Here is a 12,472-nt window from a genome sequence, read left to right as displayed (position 1 = left end):
TCCCCTGCTTATATATTACCTCTGAGCCATTATGCCCCCATGATATCATTTTCTGTCCCTAATGTGGCTGCAGGGGCCCTAATGTCCTTTATGGCCGCCTCCGACTCGTGCACTGCAGCAGCAAGCAATAATATCCAAAGCTGTCACTCTCCTCCTCTCCTGTAGAGGGCGCCCCTCCGAGACGGGCTTGGATGATTTTGTGCAGTTTCGTGTGCAACAAAGTACCGAGCTTGGCAGCTAGCGACAAGAGAAAACCGACGCTCCAGAGATTGTGTGTCTTAACTGCGTTTTCAAACTGTTTCTCACTTATTCCTAAACGCGTCGTGGTATATTGGGACGTTTAATACAAACGGGAACTAAGCGATTTAATAGGTGTTCGGACTTTTTCGCGGAAGAGCAAGGTGCTTTTTGGAATAGAAAGGCAAGCATAACGTTAGCGAGCTGGCGTAGAAAAACAGAGAACCAGGGCTACGCAGCGAGTAGGTCAGCCGGGGCGAGCCGGGAGGACCACGGCACAGCCGCCGCCAGCGCCACGGGGAGTCGGGGCCCGAGAGGGAGCCTGCCAGGCCCTCGGCTTGATGCACCCTGCCTGCCTCGCCTTAGCCGCAGTCCGAGATGGGGGAGACCAAAATTATCTACCACCTCGACGACCAGGAGACACCGTATCTGGTGAAACTGTCGGTGCCGGCGGACAAAGTCACTCTGGCAGACTTCAAAAACGTCCTCAAGAAACCAAACTACAAATTCTTCTTCAAATCCATGGACGATGACTTCGGGTAACTGTTCAAAGGGTGTATGGTGTTTAACATGGAATCGACTCAACGCCGCTGTGTGTTTTTTCTACGTTAGTACAGCTGGATCAACCTTAACTTAGCTGTTAGCCTTCCCGACCGGCTTGTCACCAGTTTAAACGTTACCTGGTTAGCTCGCTAACGTTACGTGTACTGCGCTTCCTTTGTTAGCAGCCAGCGCTAGCAGGTCTGTTCAGCGTCCCGAGCCCGTTTGTTTACATTGCCTGTGTGGGTCGCTTATGCGTCTCGTGCCTTGACTTTGTCTCATCCAGTTTGGTATTTGTCCGTTTCACCAACACGGGTGAAAGTACTTGAATGACATTTTAACCCATCTTGGTTAAAGTGGGGAGGGAAAGGTGGTTATTTGACAACAGTGATAATAACCCGTTTCATGCTGTCAGTTGTTGGCTAATGTGTGTTACGTGTTTGCTACTGGGCTAATGTCAGGATGTAAACGGTCGGTTTCAGTTAGTCAGTGAGTCCAGCAGGCCCCTGCTGCTGTTGTTGTCTATTAGCCCGAGGAATGCAGAGTTGGACACAGGAATGCCCTGTTCATCACCCTGACAGCTTTATGAGCATGTCCTTTTGTGTTAAAACATGGCTGGAAAACTAGACGTTTTATGCCCCCCAGACAGTACCGTCTACCGAGTTAAAAAAAAAAGAGAGAGAGGGGGGGATGTACTATTTAGAAGAGAAAAAAAGAAAATCAACCCGGTTTCCAAAGTTATTTTTGGCTAAACTCAAGCCAGGGTGGGGCAACAACTTGTTAACATTTGCAAGTGGTAAAGAGATGTTTTGAAAGCACCCACAGCTATTCACGCTGTGAAAGGGTGAAGGGATATCCTGTAAGTGGGTGATTGAAACCTTTACTCGAAACGGTGGTATAGATTGAGCAACCAGTTGGACTGGAATAGAGACCGGTGCTAATATTTACCAAGACTCTCAAAGGAAGTCTCACTGACCATCACTATTCCCTCTTCTCTGGAAGACACGGCTAAATCTTGTCATCACCACTAGACTGAGGCGCTTGCCATGTATGCATGCCTGTTTTGTTCTTGGTTCTTGCAAGCAGGAAATCTGTCAAAGATTGATTGACTGGAAAGGTTTGCTGCAATCTCATACAGTTGAACTGGTTAAAGCATGCAGGCAGAAACAAATGTCACATCTTGTTAATTTTCACAGCCAATAGCTTTTTTTTTATCAGCCTGGGATGTCTAGACAGACGCATATAATGCCCGAACTAATTTATTTCAAACCTGCCCTTCTTTGACTTGCAGCCCCCCTTAGATTCTGGGATTTTGTTAACAGTGCTGCACTGTACGGTAGCATGTTGTTCTTGTGCTTTCTTGGATTCTTTAACTATGTTGTTTCTTCAGCTTGTATTACCATCCATGATGCTGGTATCAGGGATAAAGCATCAAGGAGCACATTCGTCTTTGCAGAAAGGTTTAGGGGATGCATTTGAATTGTTGATCTGCCTTTATTACAATAATCAGCAAAAACATTTCCTAGGAATTAGGCAATATTGTATATCTCTGGCCAGCAGTGTGTAACTGTACTGTGTACTGAGTGCGCTATTAAATAAGCTTTGGGCGTCCCAGTTGTCCTTGTCCAACCTGATGGAAGGATTGCCCGTCTCCAGCTTCGTGTTTATTGCCCCCAGAGTGCTTTTGTGTTGGTTAAGGTTTACTGAAACAGGGCTTTGTTCTCTTTACAGGGTGGTAAAGGAGGAAATATCCGACGACAACGCTAAACTGCCCTGTTTTAACGGACGTGTGGTGTCATGGGTAGGTTCAAAATAAATCCTGGAATTATTTCCTGGTTTGTTTATTTTTTGTTGTTTCTGTGTTTGCTGTATTTGTGTGGTAACTGTGTGTGTATGTGTGTGTCTGCATGTATAACAATGATTCCCATCTGTTGGCCTGTGCCCACAATCATACTCTGTCTCTAGGGAGATGTCCTACGCATCTGCGTGATAATATCATTATCACCATAATGGTCACACAGGAGCAACAGACACATGCTCTCTTGATGTCTGTGTGTTTTAAGCACTTTATAAGAAAAATGAGTTGCAATGGTTGTTAAGTGGATATCAAGTCCTCACTCATGCTAGTCACAACACGTAACACACATATACATGTACTTGCATACATGTACTTGCATGCAGTATCTAATTTAGAGGCTCCGAGCAGTAATTCTCCCGTCTCCACAACACAAGAGACATCTGGCGCTCGTGTTCCCTTCCTCTGCCCTCAACATTGAAATTGGGTTAAGAGCAAGTGAAATCACAGGATGGGCGAAAAATACCCCGTAACAAAGAGCCTCACTGCATGTCTTCTAACGAGAAGATTTAATTTCACAAGCTGGGGTTAATAAAGTTGAGAGAGTGCTCTGTTTCATAATGTGCAAGGCAAACACATTTGTTTAATTTACTATAGTGTGGTTATAATTGTAGGGGGGATTTTGGAGAGTCATCAGCACACTATTATGGCTGATATGATTATGTTTTGACTTTATAATAACGCCTGCTTATCCTAATGGGTTCCTCTGCAGTCATTTTCATTAGACTATGTTGAGGTTTGGTTGGTTGTGGTTCAGAGCCGATGCTCTCTCTTGGGGGTTGTTCAAATGTTCCATGTGCAATTAAATGTTATCTCTGTTACAGTGTGTCCATTTGTTTATCTCCACCGTTCATCTGTTGTTTCAATGATGTGATTGATTGTCCTCTGGGGTCCGAGCTCTTGGCTCGCTGTCATCGCGTCATCACAACAGACCAGCACTCTCAATCTGATCTGTTGTGCTTTATTGTCAGCTGACAACCAGATTTGGATGTACAGTCTATTTAACTGAACATCTGTGTGTTTTGAACTTGTTGGTGGATGAAAGATTTTTTTTGAAGACTTCACCCCCCACAGTTATGTGACTTTTTATAGCCCAAATACTTAATTTAAAATGAAAATAAACTGGAGAATATTATGCCCAAACACTATGGATAAAATAAATAATGGGAGATCAAAATAAAGGGTGTGGTGATGCTAAATGTGGGCCTGCTGTGTATAAAATTTAATTTTAGCAGATTCTTTTAACTGGACTCCAGTTCAAACGACTGCATTTCTTCATTAAAATAATCAAGAATTATAGTCCTAAATAGCCCAGCTATCCGCTAATCAGCTAACCGTGACTTTGGAGACTGTTTCACACTGATCAAATGTTAGCTTTTAGCTCGTTCTTGCTTATAAATAATGCAAGTAAATGCTTCTTTACTAATATGCACTGCAGAACCCCGCATCTTTAGTAGAACATCAAAGATGATCTTGCATGAGCATGCAGGATTAATGTTCACTGGAATGTGCTGAAAGTAAAAGAAAAACGATGGAAATGTTGACGCCTGAATATTATGTTAAAATCTACGGGTCATATAATTTCCTCTGAAAACACTGTCATGGTCCATTGGATCACACTTTTTCCCACACTTTGGTTACTTGGGCAACACCGTCAGGTAGACAAATAACAAGTTGGCTCAGGGCTTTCACACTTCTTTGTATCAACAGCTGCGTTTGGACAGCTTTGCTCTTTCAGTGGGAAATTAGTGGAAGACATGATTTGAAGACATTGTAATACCTAATAATCCTTAAATACTGCCAAGCCTTTAGGCAGTGACGACATAACAGGATAAACCACCCAGTCCTTGAATGTGGTGTAGTGTAAACACAGTAGTGCTCTGACGTGGGTCTGCTCCCGACTTGTTCGGTGTCCTGTGTATTCTCTGAGTGTATGTGTCATTGCTCTGACTGATCTGACTCTCTTGTCTGCTAACAGTTGGTTTCTGGAGATGGGGCCCACACAGATACAGGCTCAGTGGTAGACAGTATAGAGCCGGTGCTGCCTTTGGAGAGGACCGGGGGCATTGGAGACTCAAGACCACCCTCTTATCAGTGAGTAGACTTTTTGGTGCATTTCCTTAGGTGTGCAATAGAGAGGTGTTGGATAATGTGTGAAAATGCGTACTTTGTGTGGAGCTCTGTGCATGTGTATAGATTCAGATTTTCTGTGTTTCCTAATATAATATATAATATAATAATAACCACAGTAACAGAGGAAATGGTAAATTGGAAGAAAGCAAGACACCTTCTGACTGCCCTGGAGGGAATAACATCTACCTTTTATAATTCTTCCTTGTTATCATTCGATTACCTTTATTCTGGAAGTTAATCAGACATGTTAAGCACTGTTTTCTTATATTCGTGCTTCGTGTTGGCTCAGTTGACTAACATTCATAGACAGATTTGTAAAATTGAGTTTCTCCAACAAAGAATCAATCGGAAATTCAGCATTAAAAAGCATAAACTAATTGGCTGAAGAAATCTTAGATGACTGAAGCCAAAATGATCACTTAGCTGACTAATCAATGAGGGGGCAAGATAGCAATGAAAAAGGGTCAACTAATACAACAATTCCTTCCAAGTACATAATGCAACCTCAACGACACTGAGTAGGAGAAGGCTTTATGCTCAGCACAGTTTAAAAGTAAACAAATAAAACGTGATTATGCCAAGAAGCATTTAATGCAAACGTTTGTTTAAGTGGCTGTTAAATGATTGCCGTCTTGATGATGATGTGGTGTAATTCTATCTCTTTTTAAAACCAACTCCTGCATCTGTGCACCGTCTCTGAAGTGGGAAAGCAGCAAGCGGTCGGGACAGTCTGGACAATGACACGGAGACTGGCTCCATGGTTTCCCAAAGGAGAGAGAAGGAGAGGCCGCGGCGAAAACACACCAACGACCAAGGTGGAAGGCAGAACGGCTACTCCTCGCGTTCGATGGGACGTGGGGGCCCCGAGTACGACAGCTGCTCGTCCTTCATGAGCAGCGAGCTGGAGTCGACTTCCTGCTTCGATTCAGAGGATGACGATGCAACCAGCAGGTCAGAATACTGTGTAGCTGTTCAGCTCGTTGTTCATAAAGTTCAGTTCCCAATGAGAAAAGGCATTTTGGCTTGCGGAATGCATCTGGAATTATAGATGATGGGTTTTGGCAAAGATTAGCACAGACTAATAGTGGTTTTGTGGTTACCCCCTGTGTTCTCCTCCAGGAGTCGTAGAAATATCTGAGACCCACTTAAGTTACTGTTGTTCTCAGTCTTTGGGCATCTGGGTGTTTTTTTCCCCCTATTGATGCAGATCTGCATAACAGATTCTCCCCACCACAGAAAGAAATTGATGTTTGCCTCAATGTCTTAAAATTGGTGCCATCTGATGATTTGTCAGTCATAACTTCGAAATGAAGTGGGTTGGATGCCGTTTTACAAACACTTAAAGCAAACACCACTTTTATTATGGCAACACTGCTTAAAGGGCTTTTTATTATGCAGTTAACATTAATGCTTAAACTGGATATTAAAGCCAGTAAAAAATGGGAAAACGGCTTCCGTTTGTGTCGAGGTATTTCAGTCACATTATTATTTTTATTTTTTTTGATACTGGTAGAATTTCTTTTCCCCTGAATGCTGAATTTGTATGGTACAATAATACGTACCCATGTAGCAATACATATTTGCTCATGTAGCACAGCCTTCTATAAGTTTCCTTCTTTTCTTAAATTCAGATTCAGCAGCTCCACTGAGCAGAGCTCATCTCGTCTAATGAGACGACACCGCCGTCGCCGACGGAAACCTAAGGCCTCCAATATGGACAGGGTGAGACGACACACTTACATACAGGACTGTAAAATCTACCCCAGACTTCTTTATTAAAATTCTGTTATTGACTTTTAAAATCTTCTTAATTTCTTCCCTCCCTATTTTCATCCTTTCATCCTCACTCCAGTCGTCGTCATTCAGCAGCATCACAGACTCCACCATGTCTCTGAACATCATCACTGTCACTCTCAACATGGGTAAGTGGATGCTGCACACTTTCACAATTCCTTGCAAATGTCTTTAGTTACTTCACTAGTGCTTCACTCACTGAATACACACTGTCTGTCCCTCTCCTCTCAACAGAGAAGTACAACTTCTTGGGCATCAGTATTGTGGGTCAGAGTAATGAGAGGGGAGATGGAGGAATCTACATCGGCTCTATCATGAAGGGAGGAGCTGTGGCTGCAGACGGACGCATAGAGCCTGGAGACATGCTGTTGCAGGTGTGTGTGTGTGTGTGTGACTCGTGTTTATGGCTCTAATTATGATTTTCCATTTTTATTGTTGCAAAGCCACTTCCAAATTGTAATATGGCACGCCATGTTGAACACTGCCAGTCCCACAAATAGCTTTGTGTGGTGAAATTCATTGGAATGACTGCAACGCTGTGAAAGTGTAATACCATGTTATGTGGGAATATAGTAATTTAGTGTCCTACCCTTTATTCTCATAATGAATCATATTTTTGTGCAAACGTATGTTTACAACCGTGAGATATTTTTTTTTCTTTCTTTTTTGTCCCTGTAGGTGAACGACATCAACTTTGAAAACATGAGCAACGACGACGCAGTTCGAGTACTGCGGGACATAGTGCACAAGCCAGGGTAAGCAGCAAACTGGCACACATTATACAAGTGAATTCTTAGAAATATTCATCCATAAAACACAGGTATAACACAAGGACATAACTGAATTCCACTAAAGTTGAAGCTAAGACTATTCTTTGTCTCTGTGTTTCGTTCCAGCCCCATTACTCTGACCGTGGCCAAGTGCTGGGATCCAAACCCTCGGAGTTGCTTTGCTCTGCCCAGGAGTGAGTGTTTGTCTTTCTCTCCTATTTTCCTTTTCATTTCAATACATGTAATACCTGCAAATACATCCAGACGGATCTGTTTTGGTAACTGCTTAACCAACATTTTATCCGAAAGGTGAGCCAATAAGGCCCATCGACCCAGCTGCGTGGGTGTCCCACACGGCGGCCATGACCGGGGTATACCCTGCGTATGGCATGAGCCCTTCTATGAGCACCGTCACCTCCACCAGCTCCTCCATCAGCAGCTCTATCCCTGAGACCGAACGTGAGTAACGTCACCCCTCACAGCTGCCTGTTATGGTGTCTTATTGAAGCACTTTTATTCAAGACCGCTTACATTCTACCAGAACTCTTCATCACAGTTTTATCACCCTCTCACTGCCAAAAAGTGCAATTATATCAGTATCTTCCTCAGACATGTTAGTAAATCTCTGTGTTAACTGCAGCCCTGCCCTCTCGCTGCATTCCTCTGACGTCTCTCTGTTCCAGCTTTTACTGTGTTCAGCCTCACAGCTTCCATCTGCTGAATAACTCTTGTCAAAACTCTGCCATAAATCACAACTTTCATCTTCCCTGTAATCTTTGGAAGAACGGGGGTGTTTTTTCTTTCTTTCTGGAGAAAAATCTGTCCTTTCTGGACATATTTTCTTGACGAAACTGATTACTGGAGATTTCCTTTTTCAGACAGAACATACATTCCTTGAGATCACATGATTACATTTGTGCATTTCTGACTACAATATATGGATTATTGGTGCGTTCTTTTTCAATAATTTGCACAATTGGCCGACTGTATCACTGCAAGGAGTTATTTAAAGTGCTCACTACAGTGACATTTAAAAGGAGTAAAAAAAAGATCTCCGAATCTAACATTGTGTGAAAATTCTGTTTCTGCCTCAAATCAGAACAATGGCTTCTGTCTACGCTGTTTTGCACCAGTGTTCAAAAATCACACAGGGAGAAATCTGGTGTGGATAAGATCCGCTCAACAGTTCATAATGGATTGCAGCCACTTAAAAGGTCGAGTTTTGCATAAAGGGTGCGGCTGTTGTTAATGTGCACTGCCAACAGCTAATATTGCTCTGAAACAAAGAGAAGTTTTTTACATTAGAAGTAAGAAAAATGAATACCTCTCAAAAACAAGAATAGGGTTTAAATGTCTCTCCTTGATGATTTAGAAATGCATTTAATCATTTACTCCGTACTTACAGTATCAAACTGTCATATGTACCATACAGCCTGATTCATGATCAAGACTTAACAGTCGCATTAGAGTCCAGATCACAGGAAACCAAATATTATTTCAGGCAAATTCCAAAACTCACAAATATTTGTGGAGTTGCCAGAAACATGGTAACTCTGCGCAGCTGTGCTTTCATTAAATTTGTAGGAACAAAACAAATACACCAACAGATTTGATATGTGTATTAAAAACATTTTTTGGGGATTCAAAACCGGTTCAGTTGCGATAAACATACAAATCAACAACAAAAGAATTTCAGCTGCGACAGTGGTTCAGCACCTGTGATAATATGTCTGCTGATCTTTCCCAGGATTCGATGACTTCCACCTCTCCATCCACAGCGACATGGCAACGGTTGCTAAGGCCATGGCCTGCCCAGAGTCAGGTCTGGAGGTGCGGGACAGGATGTGGCTAAAGATAACCATTGCGAACGCCTTTATTGGTATGTCTTTCAAAGCAGAAGTCATGGTTTCTTGTATCAGTTGAGAATGAATAATAATTATTCTTTAATATTGTTTTAAGTTGCATATCATAGCGGTAGTATATTCTTTGTTTCAAGCCGTAAATGTTATCTGACTTTGTTGCTCAAAAGAGTTGTGGACAAATAAATGTCACATAAATATAGATTATTCAAATAATCTTGGATGTTATTCTCTGTCGTTTCATACTCATCGGATGTGATGAGCTAATCTGTGCCTAAAATGCCTGCGTCTTTGTGTCCTCAGGTTCTGATGTGGTGGACTGGCTCTTCCATCACGTGGAAGGGTTCTCAGATCGTCGAGAAGCCCGTAAATATGCCAGCAATCTGTTAAAGGCCGGCTACATCCGACACACCGTCAACAAGATCACCTTCTCTGAACAGTGCTACTATGTCTTCGGAGACCTCTGTGGCAGTAAGTGGACGCGAAGCTCTGCTTTGAGTCTCCAGAAAGTGTTGTGGTTCAGTTGTATCTGTATCTATCTAAGTTGGACGTTACAGTGGAAGTCTAAATCAGTTCTTCTATCTCTCTCAGACATGACCCATCTGTCTCTCCATGACCATGATGGTTCCAGTGGGGGTGCCTCAGACCAGGACACTCTCCCCCCTCTGCCCCACCCTGGGTCGGCCCCCTGGCCCATGACTCTGCCCTACCAGTTCCCCATTGCACACCCATACGACATGCAACAGCCCTTCCATGGTGGACCAGGCGCTGGCAGTGCAGGAAGCCAGCACAGCGGTGAGTGGCATTGATAACCATTATATTCAACACGTATTGATGGACACCAGAATTATTGCCATATTAATATTGTATAACAAGATTTGAACTGTGTTTGTTTAAAGTTGATTGTTTTCTTTTCTTTCATTTTCTTGACAGTTGTAGGTGCAGTGCATGTTTAATTTAGCTTATTTGAAAAATGAGAAGGAAAGAGCCTACCTATCTCAAGAGTAAAACATATTCCATCCAACAGCTCCAAAGCAGCCTCATTCACATGTTTTATTTTGTCTATGTAACGTGTGTAGAAATAGAAAACCAGACATTGTGGTTTTAGGAACAGTTTGCTTACGTAATGGATATATTTACTGACTAACAACAGCTGGGCCCCCTGACTGCACAAACATCTCAGATGCCCTGTCCTCATTTTGCGGTTGCAAACTAACGTTAAATGTACGGCTAATGGTTAACTAGGTTACAAGATACAGCACACGTTTTGGAGTTGCTATCTGGTTATTCTCAGAAGCTTTCTCAAGCCTTTACAGTTGGTGCTAAGCATCTCCTAGACCTGCCTTTCTAAAAGACACCGAGGGTCTTGCGTGCTTCTCAAATTGTCAGAATGTTCCTTTAATCTTAGAAATGGTTATAGTTTTAAATGCATCAGTCTGAAGGACTTGCTTCTGAAGCACGCAGGCTGTTTGTGGTAAAAAAATGAAAACATGTAATTGCCTTCAGTAATGGCTGAGCCGTTTGGCCCGTGAAAGGCAGTGAATGCTCCGTGAGCATGTCTGCATTAGTCATGCAGCTCTCCTGAGAGTCTCCCACAAACTGGGTCAGTACTGCCTGCGTCACTTCACTGGCATCCAGATGGGAGTGTGCGGCTCATAAAGGTCACCCAGATTTAATTGATAAAATGTGATGCGTTTGTATATTACACTTGATAATGATCGTTGTCTTCTCTGCTCTGTTTGCAGGAAGCAGCGGCTCTAACTGCAGTAAGAACGAGGGACGGAAGTCTGGCGGCAGTGGCAGTGAAACTGAGATCAGGAGCCACCGGGCTCCAAGTGAGCGCTCGGTAGCTCCCCCTAGTGAGCGAAGCATCCGTAGCTCTGTCAGCCATCGCAGTGCCAACTCCCACTCAATAGCCTATGGTCCGGGCCTTGTGTATGGCCCCCCTGGCCTGCCCCCCCAGCCCCCACTGTCTACGGCTGCACCTGGTGCCCCACCAGGCAGAGAGCTTGTCACTGTGCCCCCCGAGCTCACCGCCTCACGCCAGTCTCTGCGCATGGCGGTGGGCAATGCCGGGGAATTCTTTGTCGATGTGATGTAGCGCAGGTTGTAGGCCGATAACAAAGTAACACATTGGGCTTTCTTGTGTCATTATAAGACTGAGAAGGACAGCATGACGGGACGGGAGGGTGGGAAGATTGCAAAAAAAAACAAAAAACCAAGGCCTTGATTTCACTCTCTCGAAAGCAGAAATGGAACCAACCCTGTTGTGTATGTTGAGAGAGAAGTTGTTCCTCCTCCCTTGTGCTTTTCTTCCTAGTAGTAGTGGCTATACTTTCTTCAGTGAAGAAACCCCCTCGCTCAAGATGGAACCAAAGCGCCTTTCTCCGTTTCCACTCCTCAGTGGGGAAGAGTTTGCGTGAGGACAAAGAGCAAGAGAGGGAGGGAGGCGGTGGAAACGAACAGCTGGGGAAGATGACTCAGCGCTTTTCTACATGGATGTTTTTCATTTGTTGTTCTCTTCACTCTTCCCTCCTCTCCTTCCCTTATCTCACATTCTTCCCCCCCCCCTTCCCTGTTCACATGAAAACTGAGAGAAAGAAGCCTCTTCCCTCCTTCCTTTCTTTCTGTTCCCACTTGCTGACCACCCTAACACAGAAAAAAAACCTGAGAGAAAGCTGAGATGAACACTAACTGTTAACCTTATTCAGACTTTTAAATGTTTGCTTGACTTAAGAGAAATAAATGGAAAAATGTATGTATGTAGTGCAAGAGAACCGCAGTCCTCCTTACTGCAAGAATGCATTTGTTTTATTATATACATAGTTGGTCACAACTAGTTTCGTTTTTTCAACGCTAAACATGTGCATCCAGCTTCGAGAGTCATTTTGACACTACACGACTGCATTTTCATCCGTTAACCAGAGCATTTTCAGACTCTGTCTTGTGATAATGTATAATGGCAAAGAATTTCTTACCATGTCTTTCACACTACCCTTATCAAGGAAAAAAATGTCTTTTTATTTATAAATATAGTTTTATGACTTAACTTTGCTGCAATGTGTTATGTTTTTATTTCTAGTATTTGCATATGCTTGGGGGGGAAATACATTTTCAAACAGTGCTTTTTTGGGGTTTGTCTTGTCATGGTACCTGGGGGCCATGTTTGCATTTTAAAGCCAGCAGATTCCAGACCGTTCAAGATCAGGAATGTGAAGTTTAGGCAACCTGGTGCACAGATGTGGATGTGTGCAAGAGATCAGCCTTTGTACATTTAGATTTAA

General features: G+C 43.2%; 1 protein-coding gene across 1 annotated transcript; it reads left to right on the top strand.

The window, feature by feature from the left end:
• The first annotated feature begins 217 nt into the window (after positions 1-217).
• Positions 218-12,237, top strand: LOC311011852 (segment polarity protein dishevelled homolog DVL-3-like). Its single transcript, XM_084007019.1, has 14 exons — positions 218-776; positions 2,509-2,578; positions 4,611-4,726; positions 5,468-5,716; positions 6,397-6,487; positions 6,618-6,687; positions 6,794-6,933; positions 7,238-7,314; positions 7,456-7,523; positions 7,639-7,788; positions 9,077-9,208; positions 9,492-9,659; positions 9,780-9,983; positions 10,934-12,237. The coding sequence occupies exons 1-14, from the start codon at positions 616-618 to the stop codon at positions 11,287-11,289; spliced, it is 2,052 nt and encodes a 683-aa protein (XP_083863145.1). The 5' UTR covers positions 218-615; the 3' UTR covers positions 11,290-12,237.
• Positions 12,238-12,472: the final 235 nt, after the last annotated feature.

The sequence above is a fragment of the Eutrigla gurnardus genome (assembly GCF_963514095.1).
Source record: "Eutrigla gurnardus genome assembly, chromosome: 4".
Lineage (NCBI taxonomy): Eukaryota > Metazoa > Chordata > Actinopteri > Perciformes > Triglidae > Eutrigla > Eutrigla gurnardus.
The sequence above is the reverse complement of the archived record's forward strand: the minus strand, read 5'-3'. Positions and strand labels throughout refer to the sequence as shown.

What these genes read in the sequence shown, in the direction of transcription:
- LOC311011852 (XM_084007019.1), top strand. Translation starts at nt 616, where the DNA reads ATGGGGGAGACCAAAATTATCTACCACCTCGACGACCAGGAGACACCG. An exon ending in TTGCTTTGCTCTGCCCAGGA is followed by an intron (nt 7,524 to 7,638) that starts GTGAGTGTTTGT and finishes TTTATCCGAAAG; the next exon opens with GTGAGCCAATAAGGCCCATC. An exon ending in CTTCGGAGACCTCTGTGGCA is followed by an intron (nt 9,660 to 9,779) that starts GTAAGTGGACGC and finishes TATCTCTCTCAG; the next exon opens with ACATGACCCATCTGTCTCTC.